At 47.2% G+C, this 12,370-nt stretch overlaps 1 protein-coding gene and 1 pseudogene across 2 annotated transcripts; both read left to right on the forward strand.

Moving 5' to 3' along the window:
• The first annotated feature begins 1,694 nt into the window (after positions 1-1,694).
• On the forward strand, positions 1,695-4,190 carry LOC147964109 (uncharacterized; annotated as a pseudogene).
• On the forward strand, positions 3,125-4,994 carry LOC125517442 (uncharacterized). Of its 2 annotated transcripts, XM_087528904.1 has the most exons (4): positions 3,125-3,955; positions 4,048-4,417; positions 4,499-4,657; positions 4,741-4,994. In XM_087528904.1, exons 2-4 carry the CDS (start codon positions 4,283-4,285, stop codon positions 4,924-4,926), a joined length of 480 nt encoding a protein of 159 aa, XP_087385030.1. In that variant the 5' UTR covers positions 3,125-3,955; positions 4,048-4,282; the 3' UTR covers positions 4,927-4,994. The 2 variants fall into 2 exon arrangements, with proteins under 2 accessions (XP_087385030.1, XP_087385031.1); XM_087528905.1 differs by lacking the exon at positions 3,125-3,955 and having other exon boundaries at positions 4,035-4,417.
• The last annotated feature ends 7,376 nt before the right edge of the window (positions 4,995-12,370 follow it).

Here is a 12,370-nt window from a genome sequence, read left to right on the forward strand (position 1 = left end):
GCTTCCAAGACGTCCATATGTGCATAGAGACATTTTGATTAAACCAATGGGAGAGAAGTAAGTGGTTATCTCGACTCATCCCATATAAATTGTACCTTTTGTCATTTCCTCACATATAATATGACTTCACTCTTCGTAATGTAGAAACTTAGTAAAAGGTGGTGAGAGGCGTCTGCCACGGTCGCCGAGTGGCATCATCGGGGGTCTTTGTAGGTTAAATTATCCTGGACTGGTCACTTTGCCGAATGGTATCATTGAGCCAGCTTGGTCATGAGATCACTACAAATTTGCACCGGATTTCCTAGATATGCGTCAGAGGGTTTATGATAACAGAGCCATGCGAGTGGTCAACGATTTCTGGGTAAGTGATGCGGGCATGACACCATTGATCGATAATCCTACTGAACCTGAGCCATTTAATGAGTCAAGTCATGAAAAAGTTGCGAAAATAATGTAAAGCATGCGACTAAATTATGTCGAGGAAATGATGATCGTGTGCGTCAGTTTTATGGACAAAAAATTGCTCCTGTATTTGAGAAGGAATTGGTACATGTTGATTCTCGTCATACTCGCGTGTACCAAGAAGAATATACAACAAAAGATTCAGATCGGATGCTAATGAGGTACCGAGGCCAGTAGATGTAATTCCTACATTTCATACACCTCCAGAGAAGATTAGGATCGACCGCTTCCTTTTTAAACTGCATGCAAGACAATATATTTGATGGGATCTGTTAAGGATAAGTTTCCATGTTTCATTTAATCAAGTATATTTGTCTGTAGAGGCAGGTCACGTGAATTCCATAGACTTGTAGTTTTCCTTGTACGTGGCAGCCGTGAGGGTCAAGTTGTACTGCTAGTTACGTACACGTTTTGAGTCAAGGTTAGTTGGAAGGTAATCAATGTGGCCAGATAATTAATTAGTTAAATCCTTAGTTAGTTGGTTATAGAAGAGTCCGTTTCACAAGTTTGCATCTTCTATAAAAAGGGCTCGGCCACAGCCGATGGATGGATCAGTTTTGAGTTTTATTTTTGAGTATGAGATATACAGAAAAACGTCCGAGTTACGGGCGGCCATATCTTGTGTATTATTTGTGATTTTCCCATCGTGGAAATTTACTAGCGACAGAGGGTTGATTATCACATCGACGCCTACGTGCTGATCCCAGGGGGTCATTATTTTCGTTTGTGTATTTTCGTACACAGGTGAAAATTATCTTGAAGGTTGCGAGGAGGAATAAGGGGACAAACTATTGATCAAGCATCGACGTGAAAGATCAGGCCATCCACACGCGCGAATTAGCATCTCGCTAGTCCGCGCCTCATCAAGTGGTATCAGAGCGAATGTTAGTCACGGCGACTCGGATTGTAATATCGTCTGTGGAGTCAAGCATCAACATATTGAGCAGGAACATATTGATGGAGGAGGAAGGCATTGGCGAGGTCACTCTTTTTCACACTCGTTGCATCGTGAACGAATGACGTGTCAATCTGACAATCGATGAGAGTACCGCAGTCAATATGGTGAGCATCGAGGTGGTGGAAAAATTGGGGCTGAAAATGGCGCCTCTTGAAAGACCGTACACGCCGAAGTGGTTCAAAGGTGAAATCAAAATTACGCATCAGATTTTGCTAATTTTTGATCTGGGAAAATATTGTTGTGCGGATTTTTTTTTTCATGTTTGTCCTGTGTCCATGGTGTCGTGCCATCTGCTACTTGGGGACCCATGGTGCAAGCGTGTTGGGGCTGTTCGGGATGTCAAGAAAAATAGTTATTCTTTATCACGGAAGGGCAAACAAATTTGTTTTATTCCCATGCCAATGGATGTGTTCGCTGCTGATTGGAAAGATCGTTTACGAAAAAGAAGAGAAGCGGTAGAAGAAATAAAAGAAGAAGTTGATGCAGCGATGAAGGGCCTAAATCTCTTAGTGAAGAAGGTGCAGGAGGATGGTGATCCTAAAGGGCAGCGATGGAGTGTTTTTAAAACACAATGTAAGATCAACAATCGTGCTTGCAAGTTGATAATTGATGGTGGTAGCTTTACAAATGTCATTAGCAAAGATCTTGTGCAGGCATTGGGTTTGTTCATGTGGCAACACCCACAACCGCACCACGTAGAGTGGCTATACAACTCCGGAAAATTAAAGATCACACATAAGGTACGTGTGAAGTTTGCAGCTGGAGATTATATTGATAAGGTGGACTGTGATGTTGTGCCAATGGATACGTGTCAGCTGTTGTTGGGAAGACCATGACAGTTTGATCATGATGCAGTCCATGCTGGAAGATCCAACACATACACGTTCAAGCATGATGGAAGAAAGAACATGTTAAAACCAATGGCAGACAGTGCAATCATCATAGAGATGCAAGTTTCGGAGAGGAAGGTTGTACAAAAAATAGACTTGAAACCGAGGACGGTTTCTCTTCAAGGAAGGGAGGATGATGCGGGCATGACACCATTGATCGATAATCCTACTGAACCTGAGCCATTTAATGAGTCAAGTCATGAAAATGTTGCGAAAAATAATGTAAAGCATGCGACCAAATTATGTCGAGGAAACGATGGTCTTGTGCATCAGTTTTGTAGACCAAAAATTGCTCCTATATTTGAGAAGGAATTAGTACATGTTGATTCTCGTCATACCGTGCATGTACCAAGAAGAATATACAACAAAAGATTCAGATCGGATGCTAATGAGGTACCGAGGCCAGAAGATGTAATTCCTACATTTCGTACACCTGCAGAGAAGATCAGGATCGGAAGCTTCCTTTTTAAACTCCATGCAAGCCAATATATTTGATGGGATCTGTTAAAGATAAGTTTTCATGTTTTATTTAATCAAGTATATTTATCTGTAGAGGCAGATCACGTGAATTCCATAGACTTGTAGTTTTCCTTGTATGTGGCAACCGTGAGGGTCAAGTTGTACTACTAGTTACGTACACGTTTTGAGTCAAGGTTAGTTGGAAGGTAATCAATGTGGCCGGATAATTAATTAGTTAAATCCTTAGTTAGTTGGTTATAGAAGAGTCTGTTTCACAAGTTTGCATCGCCTATAAAAAGGGCTCGGCCACGGCCGATGGATGGATTAGTTTTGAGTTTTATTTTCGAGTATGAGATATACAGAAAAACGTCCGAGTTACGGGCGGCTATATCTTGTGTATTATTTGTGATTTTCCCATCATGGAAATTTACTAGCGACAGAGGGTTGATCATCACATCGACGCCTACGTGCTGATCCGAGGGGGTCATTATTTTCGTTTGTGTATTTTCGTACACAGGTGAAAATTATCTTGAAGGTTGCGAGGAGGAACAAGGGGGAAAACTGTTGATCAAGCATCGCAGTGAAAGATCGGGCCATCTACACGCGTGAATTAGCATCTCGCTAGTCCGCGCCTCATCAACAAGTCCTTTCAAACACCTAAATGTCAATACCGAAAGGTTTAAATTTGCCATAGTGATGATTTAACCCCTCTCCCATGTATGCATGTTTGTAGGATTTCTATACATGCATTGATGGTCAGAAGGATCGTGCAAATGTGGTGATTGAGAATATTGCCAAGAAACTAGTCCACGACATGCACTATGAGGAGCGCGTCCAGTTAGTGGTCAAGTATCACGCGGACTATCTCAACCATAGGATTTCCAAACAGAAGGCTCGAGGGACGCATCTTTCACGGGACAATTACTTCAAGGCAAGTGACGATGGATGCTTGCTATTCCCTACCTTGCCGCAAAATTAGAATCCTTACTAAGATGTATTTGTTTAATTTACAAGTGATTCCTTGGTGGTGCGCTGACAAACGCCCGTGCTGGGAGAAGATCGTCGAACGGTGGACAGATCCAGGGTGGCAGGATTAACACAAAGCAATATCTAAATGGCGTAAGTTGATGGGGGTCGAGGACACCGTCAAGGCAACCTCACCATCCCAGGTGTCGTCTCAAAACATGTAGGCAGCCACATCCTTTTCTTTTCATCATGTTCTCTTTCATTTGTGAGCATTCCCTTGATTGTTTGGATAGCTTCTTTTGCAAAAAGAAGATACTGGCAAGGATATCACTTACTTCGAGGCATGGACCATCAAATGTACCAAAGACGACAAGGACAAGGACCCTGTCCACCCGGAGAGGGACTGGATCAGCTCTAAAGCCGGTCAGATGGAGAGAAATACACCAAAAAATTGAAGGAGACGTATGGGCCTGACGTTGATCCTCACGTGCTACCGTTTGACCCTCTTGTGGCCATTGCCGTGGCAGGCGGTAGACCGAATGGCCGGATGGCGGTTCACCTCGATTCTGTCATAACCTCCTCCCTTTCGAGAGTCAACACGCTCCGTGCTATGAGTACTGGCTCTACTCCTACCGTAGAGCGTCACGTACCACATTCCGTGAGCATTATTAAGGATATTCAGGTGAGTGCTTCTTCATTGATCCTTCATGGTCCTGCATATTTGCATTTCAACATGAATGACATTTGCATTGCCATATTGTAGACTCGACTGATTGACACCAAGAAAGAACGAGATGAAAACCGGGCCAAGCTGAAGGCACAAGATGATCTAGTGAAGTCTTTACAACATATGGTGGCCAATCTTTATTCCATGCAAGGCCAACCAGTGCCAGAGATGCCACCGATGCCAGAGTGGAACATTGTGAGTTTCGTTGAAACTATTTCTATCACCATTTTCGGCATTACCATATGCATTCATCTCACTATTGGGTCAATCCATCACAGCTCAACCCATCACAAGGGTCGAACAATGTTCCGATAGTTCCACCTCAAGTTGGTGGAGTTGGGGCAGCAAACGGAATGATGCCTTCTAATGTTGATGTTATCACTCCAGTTGATGGAGTTGGGGCAGCAAACGGAATGATGCCTTCTATTGTTGATGTTATCACTCCGATCTCCAAAATCGCGTGAACTTCATGTTATGTTATGTTTGAAACTGTTCCTTGTATGTTGAGAACTCTTGCATCTTGAGACTTGTAAACTTGTGGTAGTCGAGTGTCTTCACTACTATTTCACCTTGTATGCACTATTGCTTTTATGTGGAATGTTTTTCAGAATCAATCATTGCTTCTTTTGTTCAATGATGCCTATATATGTGTGATGAACTATATGCTGCTGCTGTATATGTTTCGCTGCAGGAAAGAAACAGAAATAGGAAAAAAGGCACCTGGGCACACCATTACCGAGGGTGGCTCTCGGCAATGACTGTGAAACTGGAACAGAATGCACCCTTTACCGAGAGGCCTCTCGGTAAACGTGTACCAACCAGTAGAACCTGACACCTTTACCGAGAGGGGCTCTCAGTAAAGGGAGAATGATTGCCGAGTTCCCTCTCGGCAAGGTTGGCCCTCGGCCTGCTCTCCTGGTCCCACATGTTAGGAGGTGACACGTGTCAGCCTCCTATTGGTTCCCTTTCCCAAAGGCCCTCTCGGCAAAATTGGCCCTCGGCCTGCTCTCGTGGCCCCACGTGTCAGGAGGTGACACGTGTCAGCCTCCTACTGGTTCCCTTTGCCGAGAGGACCTCTCAGCAAAGTTTGCCCTTGGCCTGCTCTCGTGGTCCCACATGTCAGGAGGTGACACGTGTCAGCCTCCTATTGGTTCCCTTTGCCGAGAGGCCCTCTCGGCAAAGTTGGCCCTCGGCCTGCTCTTGTGGTCCTACATGTCAGGAGCTGACACGTGTCAGCCTCCTATTGGTTCGCTTTGCCGAGAGGCCCTCTCGGTAAAGTTGGCCCTCGGCCTGCTCTCGTGGTCCCACATGTCAGGAGGTGACACGTGTCAGCCTCCTATTGGTTCCTTTTGCCGAGAGGCCCTCTCGGCAAAGTTGGCCCTTGGCTTGCTCTCGTGGTCCCACATATCAGGAGCTGACACGTGTCACCCTCCTACCGGTTCCCTTTGCCGAGAGGCCCTCTCGGCAAAGTTGGCCCTCGGCCTGCTCTCGTGGTCCCACATGTCAGGAGGTGACACGTGTCAGCCTCCTATTGGGTCCCTTTGCCAAGAGGCCCTCTCGGCAAAGTTGGCCCTCGGCCTGCTCTCGTGGTCCCACATGTCAGGAGGTGACACGTGTCAGCCTCCTACTGGTTCCCTTTGCCGAGAGTCCCTCTCAGCAAAGTTGGCCCTCGGCCTGCTCTCGTGGTCCCACATGTCAGGAGATGGCACGTGTCAGCCTCCTACTGGTTCCCTTTGCCGAGAGTCCCTCTCGACAAAGTTGGCCCTCGGCCTGCTCTCTTGGTCCCACATGTCAGGAGGTGACGCGTGTCACCCTCCTACCAGTTCCCTTCGCCGAGAGGCCCTCTCGGCAAAGTTGGCCCTCGGCCTGCTCTCGTGGTCCCACATGTCAGGAGGCGACACGTGCCAGCCTCCTAATGGTTCCCTTTGCCGAGAGTGCCTCTCGGCAAAGTTTACATGGTCCCACATGTCAGGAGCTAACGGACTTATCCGTTAGCTGCTTTATTTTGCCGCGATGGGTTGTTTAGCTCTCGGCAAAGGCATTGCCGAGTGCCCGTGTTCTGGCTCTCGGCAAATTCCTATTTGCCGAAGAGGTGTACGACGGGTGGCTTTTGCCGAAGGTAACAGTCGGCAAAGGCGTTGCCGACGGTTTTTGGGCCTTTGTCGAGTGTCCGTGGCACTCGGCATATAGGGCGATTCCTGTAGTGTTAGGATGCACAGAGACAACACCAACACACGCACACACAAAAACACACGTTGAGAAATAGCAAAGTCATACAAGACCTGTTGGGGATGTAGCTACCAGGTATGACCCGCCCAGGAGGGGCCGGGTCAACCCCAATGGCGGGTTACAAAAGAAGCCCATTAACATTCAAAGGCGATAGTTTATTAAGACTTATACAAGGCCTAAAGCCTAGAGGCGGCTTAAGGCCCAATATTGTAAACCGCCATTGTAAGGAAAGACTTGTAAAGAAAGGGATGTAAAAGAAGTCACCGAGCCGGACACGTTTTATAAGCCGGCCGGGACTCTGTAGGCTGCCAGGCATCAATCCATGTATATAAGGGGAAGACCCGGCAGTGGCTTAGGGCAGGAGACAACAACTCGAAGCCAGGACAGGCATATTCACTCTCTGGCCTTCGAAACACCAAGCAATTCCAAACACAACTAGACGTAGGCTTTTACCTTCATCGTAAGGGGCCGAACTAGTATAAAACCTCTCGTGTCCTTTGTCCTGATTAACCCGTTTAAGCTTCCTAGTTGCGATGGCCCTACGACTAAGTCCTTTCGTTAGGACATCTGCCATGACAATTCCACAACAAGAACAAAGCTATGCCTAAGCGAAAAAAGCCGAAGCGATCATAACAGCGATCGACAAACTACCACAACGACCATATCTGCACCATCCATCTTTAGACACCACCAGGACCAAAAAGTTTTTCAATAGCAACGCCTTCAGGAAGGGAATTACGCAACAACATCATCGCCACCGGGTTCAACATCAAGAGGCCAGAATCTAGGTTTTCACCCTGAAGAACAAGTCCGAGCGTATCTGAGCAATGCTTTCAACAAGGTAACGATGCAAAGACGTCGCCATTACTAGGTATGACCAACTTAGGTCGAACCTAGGGTTTTCACCCAGAGCTCGAGACCGAGAACACACCAGACCGTCATTTCTGATGTGTTTCCCTAAAAAAAGGAAGTCATTTCTGATGTGTGGCCTGTACCGGACATTGCTCCCAAAAATGAAAAGCAAATTCGCCAAGGGCTCCTGAAGAGCTACCAGCTCTGAATATGTCACATGTGTTCTCTTTCTACGTACAAAAAGATCAGCTCCAAACTGTCACCCTGTTGTGGAATCTTAATCTGTGGTCCGTAACAACGTCAATGCAAGTCCGGACAAATTTCTTTTGGTAGGAAGTGTGCGACTCTCCTGGATGAATGAACGCCTAGATGATCTTGCCCGCCAGGACCACCTCATGATCGATCAATGATACAGAGCGTATGAGCATCGATCCGGGCTGGCAGTGGCAGGATCCAGCTAGCTAGCTCGTGATATTCTGACGCCAACCCCCCTGAATCTTGTAGTACTAGTATGAGACTGCATGATCGAGGAAGAGTGGAGTGAGGCTACAGTCACTCACATGATCGATCCAACCAAATATGATCCAGAAGGTACTCTGATCGACCAGAAGAGCGAGAAACCTCCTTCAAAGGGCAAAATAACATCAGTAATACAAGAGAATAGATTCATTAATGAAAGCTGAAGAGGAATATAAAAGAGACCTAATTTTGGCGTTTTTGAGGAGTTTGTTGTACAAAAGAAGGCGGCTCATCATCGTTCCGGGCTTGACGACGGCTCTCGTGTTGCTGCTTTTTCAAAAGAAAATGAGGGTCCAAATAAGCCAAAGGGTGTGAAAACCTTACTTTCCGGGTTACCACTCGAAGTTTCTGTCTCGGCAAATGGTCTGAGTCGGAAGAAATAATTACCTCTTCTTCTCCGGCCTGACTGGCCCCCATGTCATCCTGGTAATAATCAGTGTCAATAAGGTTATTAAAAAACTGGCCAAGGGAGTAAAGGGCTACCTTCGACTCAGAATCATCAAGCTTTAGCAGGTCCTCAGCCATGCTCTTTTTCTTCTTGGATCTCCGGGTCATCTTTTTGGCGGTTATGGCGACGGCTCTAGTCTTCTTGGCGGCTTCATGATCATATTTGGCTCTCCAGAAGTCAGATTTAGCCTGTAAACAAGTAAACAAGATAAAAGGTCATGCAGGTATTTAAAACTACTAAGAAAAATACAAAGAGAAAAAAGGTCAGGGGGTTCTTACCTCAGGCGACGGGTTAAGTTGGCAGAAGGGGTTTAACCCGACTTTACTGCAGTCTTCATATTTGCCGTTCACCAGAAGAGTTGACATTGAAACAATATCTTCTTCAGTAAGTTGAACGGAGCTGTGACGAAGAGAGTCATTTGGGCCACCACCATATTCATACATCAATTTGGATCGACGGCTTAGAGGGATGACCCTCCATGAGACCCAACAATGAGTCAAGTCAACCCCGGTTAAGCCGTTCCCCAATAAGGCGTTAATCCTTTTAATTGATGGAATAAGCTTCTTCTGTTCAGCGGCAGTGAGTTTGTCAGGGAGCGCAAACTTGGAATCGAGACGCTCTGTGTGATAACCCGACAGTGGTTTCTCATTTGCTGGTGAAGTGCCTTGACAATAGAACCAAGTCTGATTCTAGTCTTTGGGATGACTCGGCAAAACTATTAGGGGGAAGACGGCACCCTGTCGACGCTGAATTGAGATACCTCCAAGTTCCAAGCTAGGTCCATTGGTGCACTCGTTCTGGCGGTTCAAATAAAAATACTCTCTAAAGAGTTCCACAGTCGGTTCTTCTTGAAGATATACTTCATAGAGAACTTGGAAGTTGCAGATATTGGATATGGAATTAGGACCAAGATCTTTAGGGTGGAGTTTGAAGAAATGAAGAACGTCTCTAAAGAACTTTGAGCCGGGTGGTGAAAAAACTTGATTCATGTGGTCAGAGAACACAATAACTTCACCATCTTTTGGGTTAGGCCGTTCCTCGACCGGGTCAGGTGCACGGTAAGACATAACATTCTTCCCTGGCAAAAATCCTATGGAGAAGAATTCCTTCAAATTATCCTCAGTTACTGTTGAGGGAACCCAGTTGCAGACAGTCGGTGCTTTTGACGGCATGATGTTCAAAAGACGAACTGAAAAGAAAGTAACATGCCGGTTCAATTCAATGATAATGGTAAAGTCAAGTGATGATGGTACAAAGGAGTAATGGCGGCTTAAGTAAGGGCTAATGTCATATAAGGAAAAGATAGCCGGCACAATAAGCCGCCATGACTACAGATATTTGAGAAATGCCAGAAACAGATTCGGCTAAGTGTTGAGACAAACAAGTTTCCTAAATGCTTGATATTATTCTAGATCAAATGGCTATTCAAAATGGAAAATATTCTAGACCTAAAAGTCTAGAACAGATGAGTTCGTGAGTCCTAATGAGGCCTTTATACCGGGAAAAGGGATCTACTAGTATCAAGAGTAGGCACAAAACAACTACCGCACAAGTATGTATCTCTTTTTGATCAAGAAGAGGCTGCAATGGAAGAACTATGAAGAAACTGTGATGAACTACGAAGAACACGCAGAAACCTAGAAAGCCCTAATGCAGATCTGAGGAGCAAGAAGGGAAACGCTTACAGCCACAAATCTTCCACAGAGAGTCGCCGCCGTTCTCTCGACCGATTCCGGTTGATGCAGCGGCCAAAGTCGACGGAGGTGAGGTGCTCTCTGACGGCGGCGGAGCTCGAGCAGCAGCGGGGGTTGCGAGAGGAAGAAGACGAAGAAGAGAGAAGAATGAGAAAGAATGGGGCGTGCCTATTTATAAGGGGATAAGCGAACAGGCGGGTGCGAAAATCAAGGAAGACCCGAATAATGATTGTCCAACTAAACGGATGCCTCGATTCTCGGAAGGCATTAAAGGATAAAGATCCGTTGAGAGATGATGTCATAATAGTTTTTCGTGTTTTCAAGAGATGACATCATGGCGGGTTACAAAAATTTCTGCGAAGAGAGGAAGATGGATTTCGTCTAAGTATTTAAGATTGACAAAGAACAAAGTTCAAAGTCAACCTGGGGCCTAATGTTGGGGATATAGCTACCAGCTATGACCCGCCCAGGAGGGGCCGGGTCAACCCCAATGGCGGGTTACAAAAGAAGCCCATTAACATTCAAAGGCAATAGTTTATTAAGACTTATAGAAGGCTAAAGCCCAGAGGCGGCTTAAGGCCCAATATTGTAAACCGCCGTTGTAAGGAAAGACTTGTAAAGAAAGGCATGCAAAAGAAGTCACCGAGCTGGACGCATTTTATAAGCCGGCCGGGACTCTGTAGGCTGCCAGGCGTCAACCCGTGTATATAAGGGGACGACCCGGCGGCGGCTTAGGGCAGGAGACAACAACTCGAAGCCAGGACAGGCATATTCGCTCTCAGGCCTTCGAAACCCCAAGCAATTCCAAACACAACTAGACGTAGCTTTTACCTTCATCGTAAGGGGCCGAACTAGTATAAAACCTCTTGTGTCCTTTGTCCCGATTAACCCCTTTAAGCTTCCTAGTTGCGATGGCCCTACGACTAAGTCCTTTCGCTAGGACATCTGCCATGACAATTCCATGACAGTTGGTGCCCACCGTGGGGCCAGCACACGGTGGATTTGAGTTCTTGAAGGGCAACTTCGAAGGCCTCAAGGGATACGTTGTGGGCCGGATGACCAAGAGTCGTCGCGGCAAGCTCTACATCGACGATGAAGGCTGGGCCCCCGAGGCCGGCTCAATTGAGTACGGGTACCGGGTCCCCTTCGGCGGAATTCACGTCTTCATCGGCCGGATCGGCGAATCGGGCCCTAAGTCGGACGTCCACACCAACCTCATCGAGACGGCTCAGTGCACGAGATCCGCCCGGGTTCAACCTGCCGTGAGGCATGCCTTCGTGGGTTGCGTCCACGGCGGTGAATACTCTGAAGGATCAGTGGATGGCGGTGAGACGGCCATCTGTTCTGACGCTGCATCATCAACAGGCGAGACAGATTCTTTGTATCAGCTGCAGGATGGCATGCTTGGGGTTGTTCCGTTGGCAGTAGTATTCCGGACCCCTTTGAGCCATCGAATCGAGCCGGAGTCTTCATGGCAGGCACTCAGCCCGGGCAAAACTCCACTGCTACAGCAGCAACAACCACCAGGTCGGCAGCTGCCGGATCAGGAGACCCTGGGCTCAGATGCTAATGGACCTCATGGATAAGCTGACGACTCTATTGACTGCCGTGGTAGAGCAGACGGATAAAGCTCAGCATGACGCGGAGGTGGCACGGGTACATGAAGAGATGGCACAGGCCAAGGGAAATTTAGCAGTAGAAGAGGTCAGGATGGCCGCGGGGGTGGCTTTGGACGCTCGTGCTCAGCAGGTTCAAGCGGAGACTTTCCGGCTCTCGGTGGATCTGAACACGTCAAACGAGGTCATGGGAAGAAGGCATCAGAAAACTCAGTCATGTCTACCTCTGACGCTCGATCCTAGGAACCTTTTCCGTACACCCAGTGCCGGTCCAAGTAACCAGCCGGAGGCAAATCGGATCACGACATCCGGAGCACCGGTTCAGCCGCGAGCCATGGAGCCACCTCGTATGTATACCGCTCTGCCTCATTATGCGCCAAGACCACCTGGTCACTCCTCCAATCCTTTGGAAAACCTCATTGCTGTGTCGGCTCGTTTGGCGGCTCTCCCGATGGAAGGCGACTCTCCGACAGTAATCGAAACACGAAGGGTGAGAGAACTTCTTCAGACGGCTCTGGCGCACCAGGATGCGTACTCTTACAGTCGAGAC

The sequence above is a fragment of the Triticum urartu genome, chromosome 6A (assembly GCF_056163025.1).
Source record: "Triticum urartu cultivar PI428250 chromosome 6A, HENAU_Tu73, whole genome shotgun sequence".
Taxonomy (NCBI): domain Eukaryota; kingdom Viridiplantae; phylum Streptophyta; class Magnoliopsida; order Poales; family Poaceae; genus Triticum; species Triticum urartu.

Bases quoted from the DNA above. Each gene is read 5' to 3' on its own strand.
- LOC125517442 (XM_087528904.1), top strand. From the start codon at position 4,283: ATGGCGGTTCACCTCGATTCTGTCATAACCTCCTCCCTTTCGAGAGTC. The intron at 4,418-4,498 runs GTGAGTGCTTCT...GCCATATTGTAG, and splicing joins GCATTATTAAGGATATTCAG to ACTCGACTGATTGACACCAA. The intron at 4,658-4,740 runs GTGAGTTTCGTT...AATCCATCACAG, and splicing joins CGATGCCAGAGTGGAACATT to CTCAACCCATCACAAGGGTC.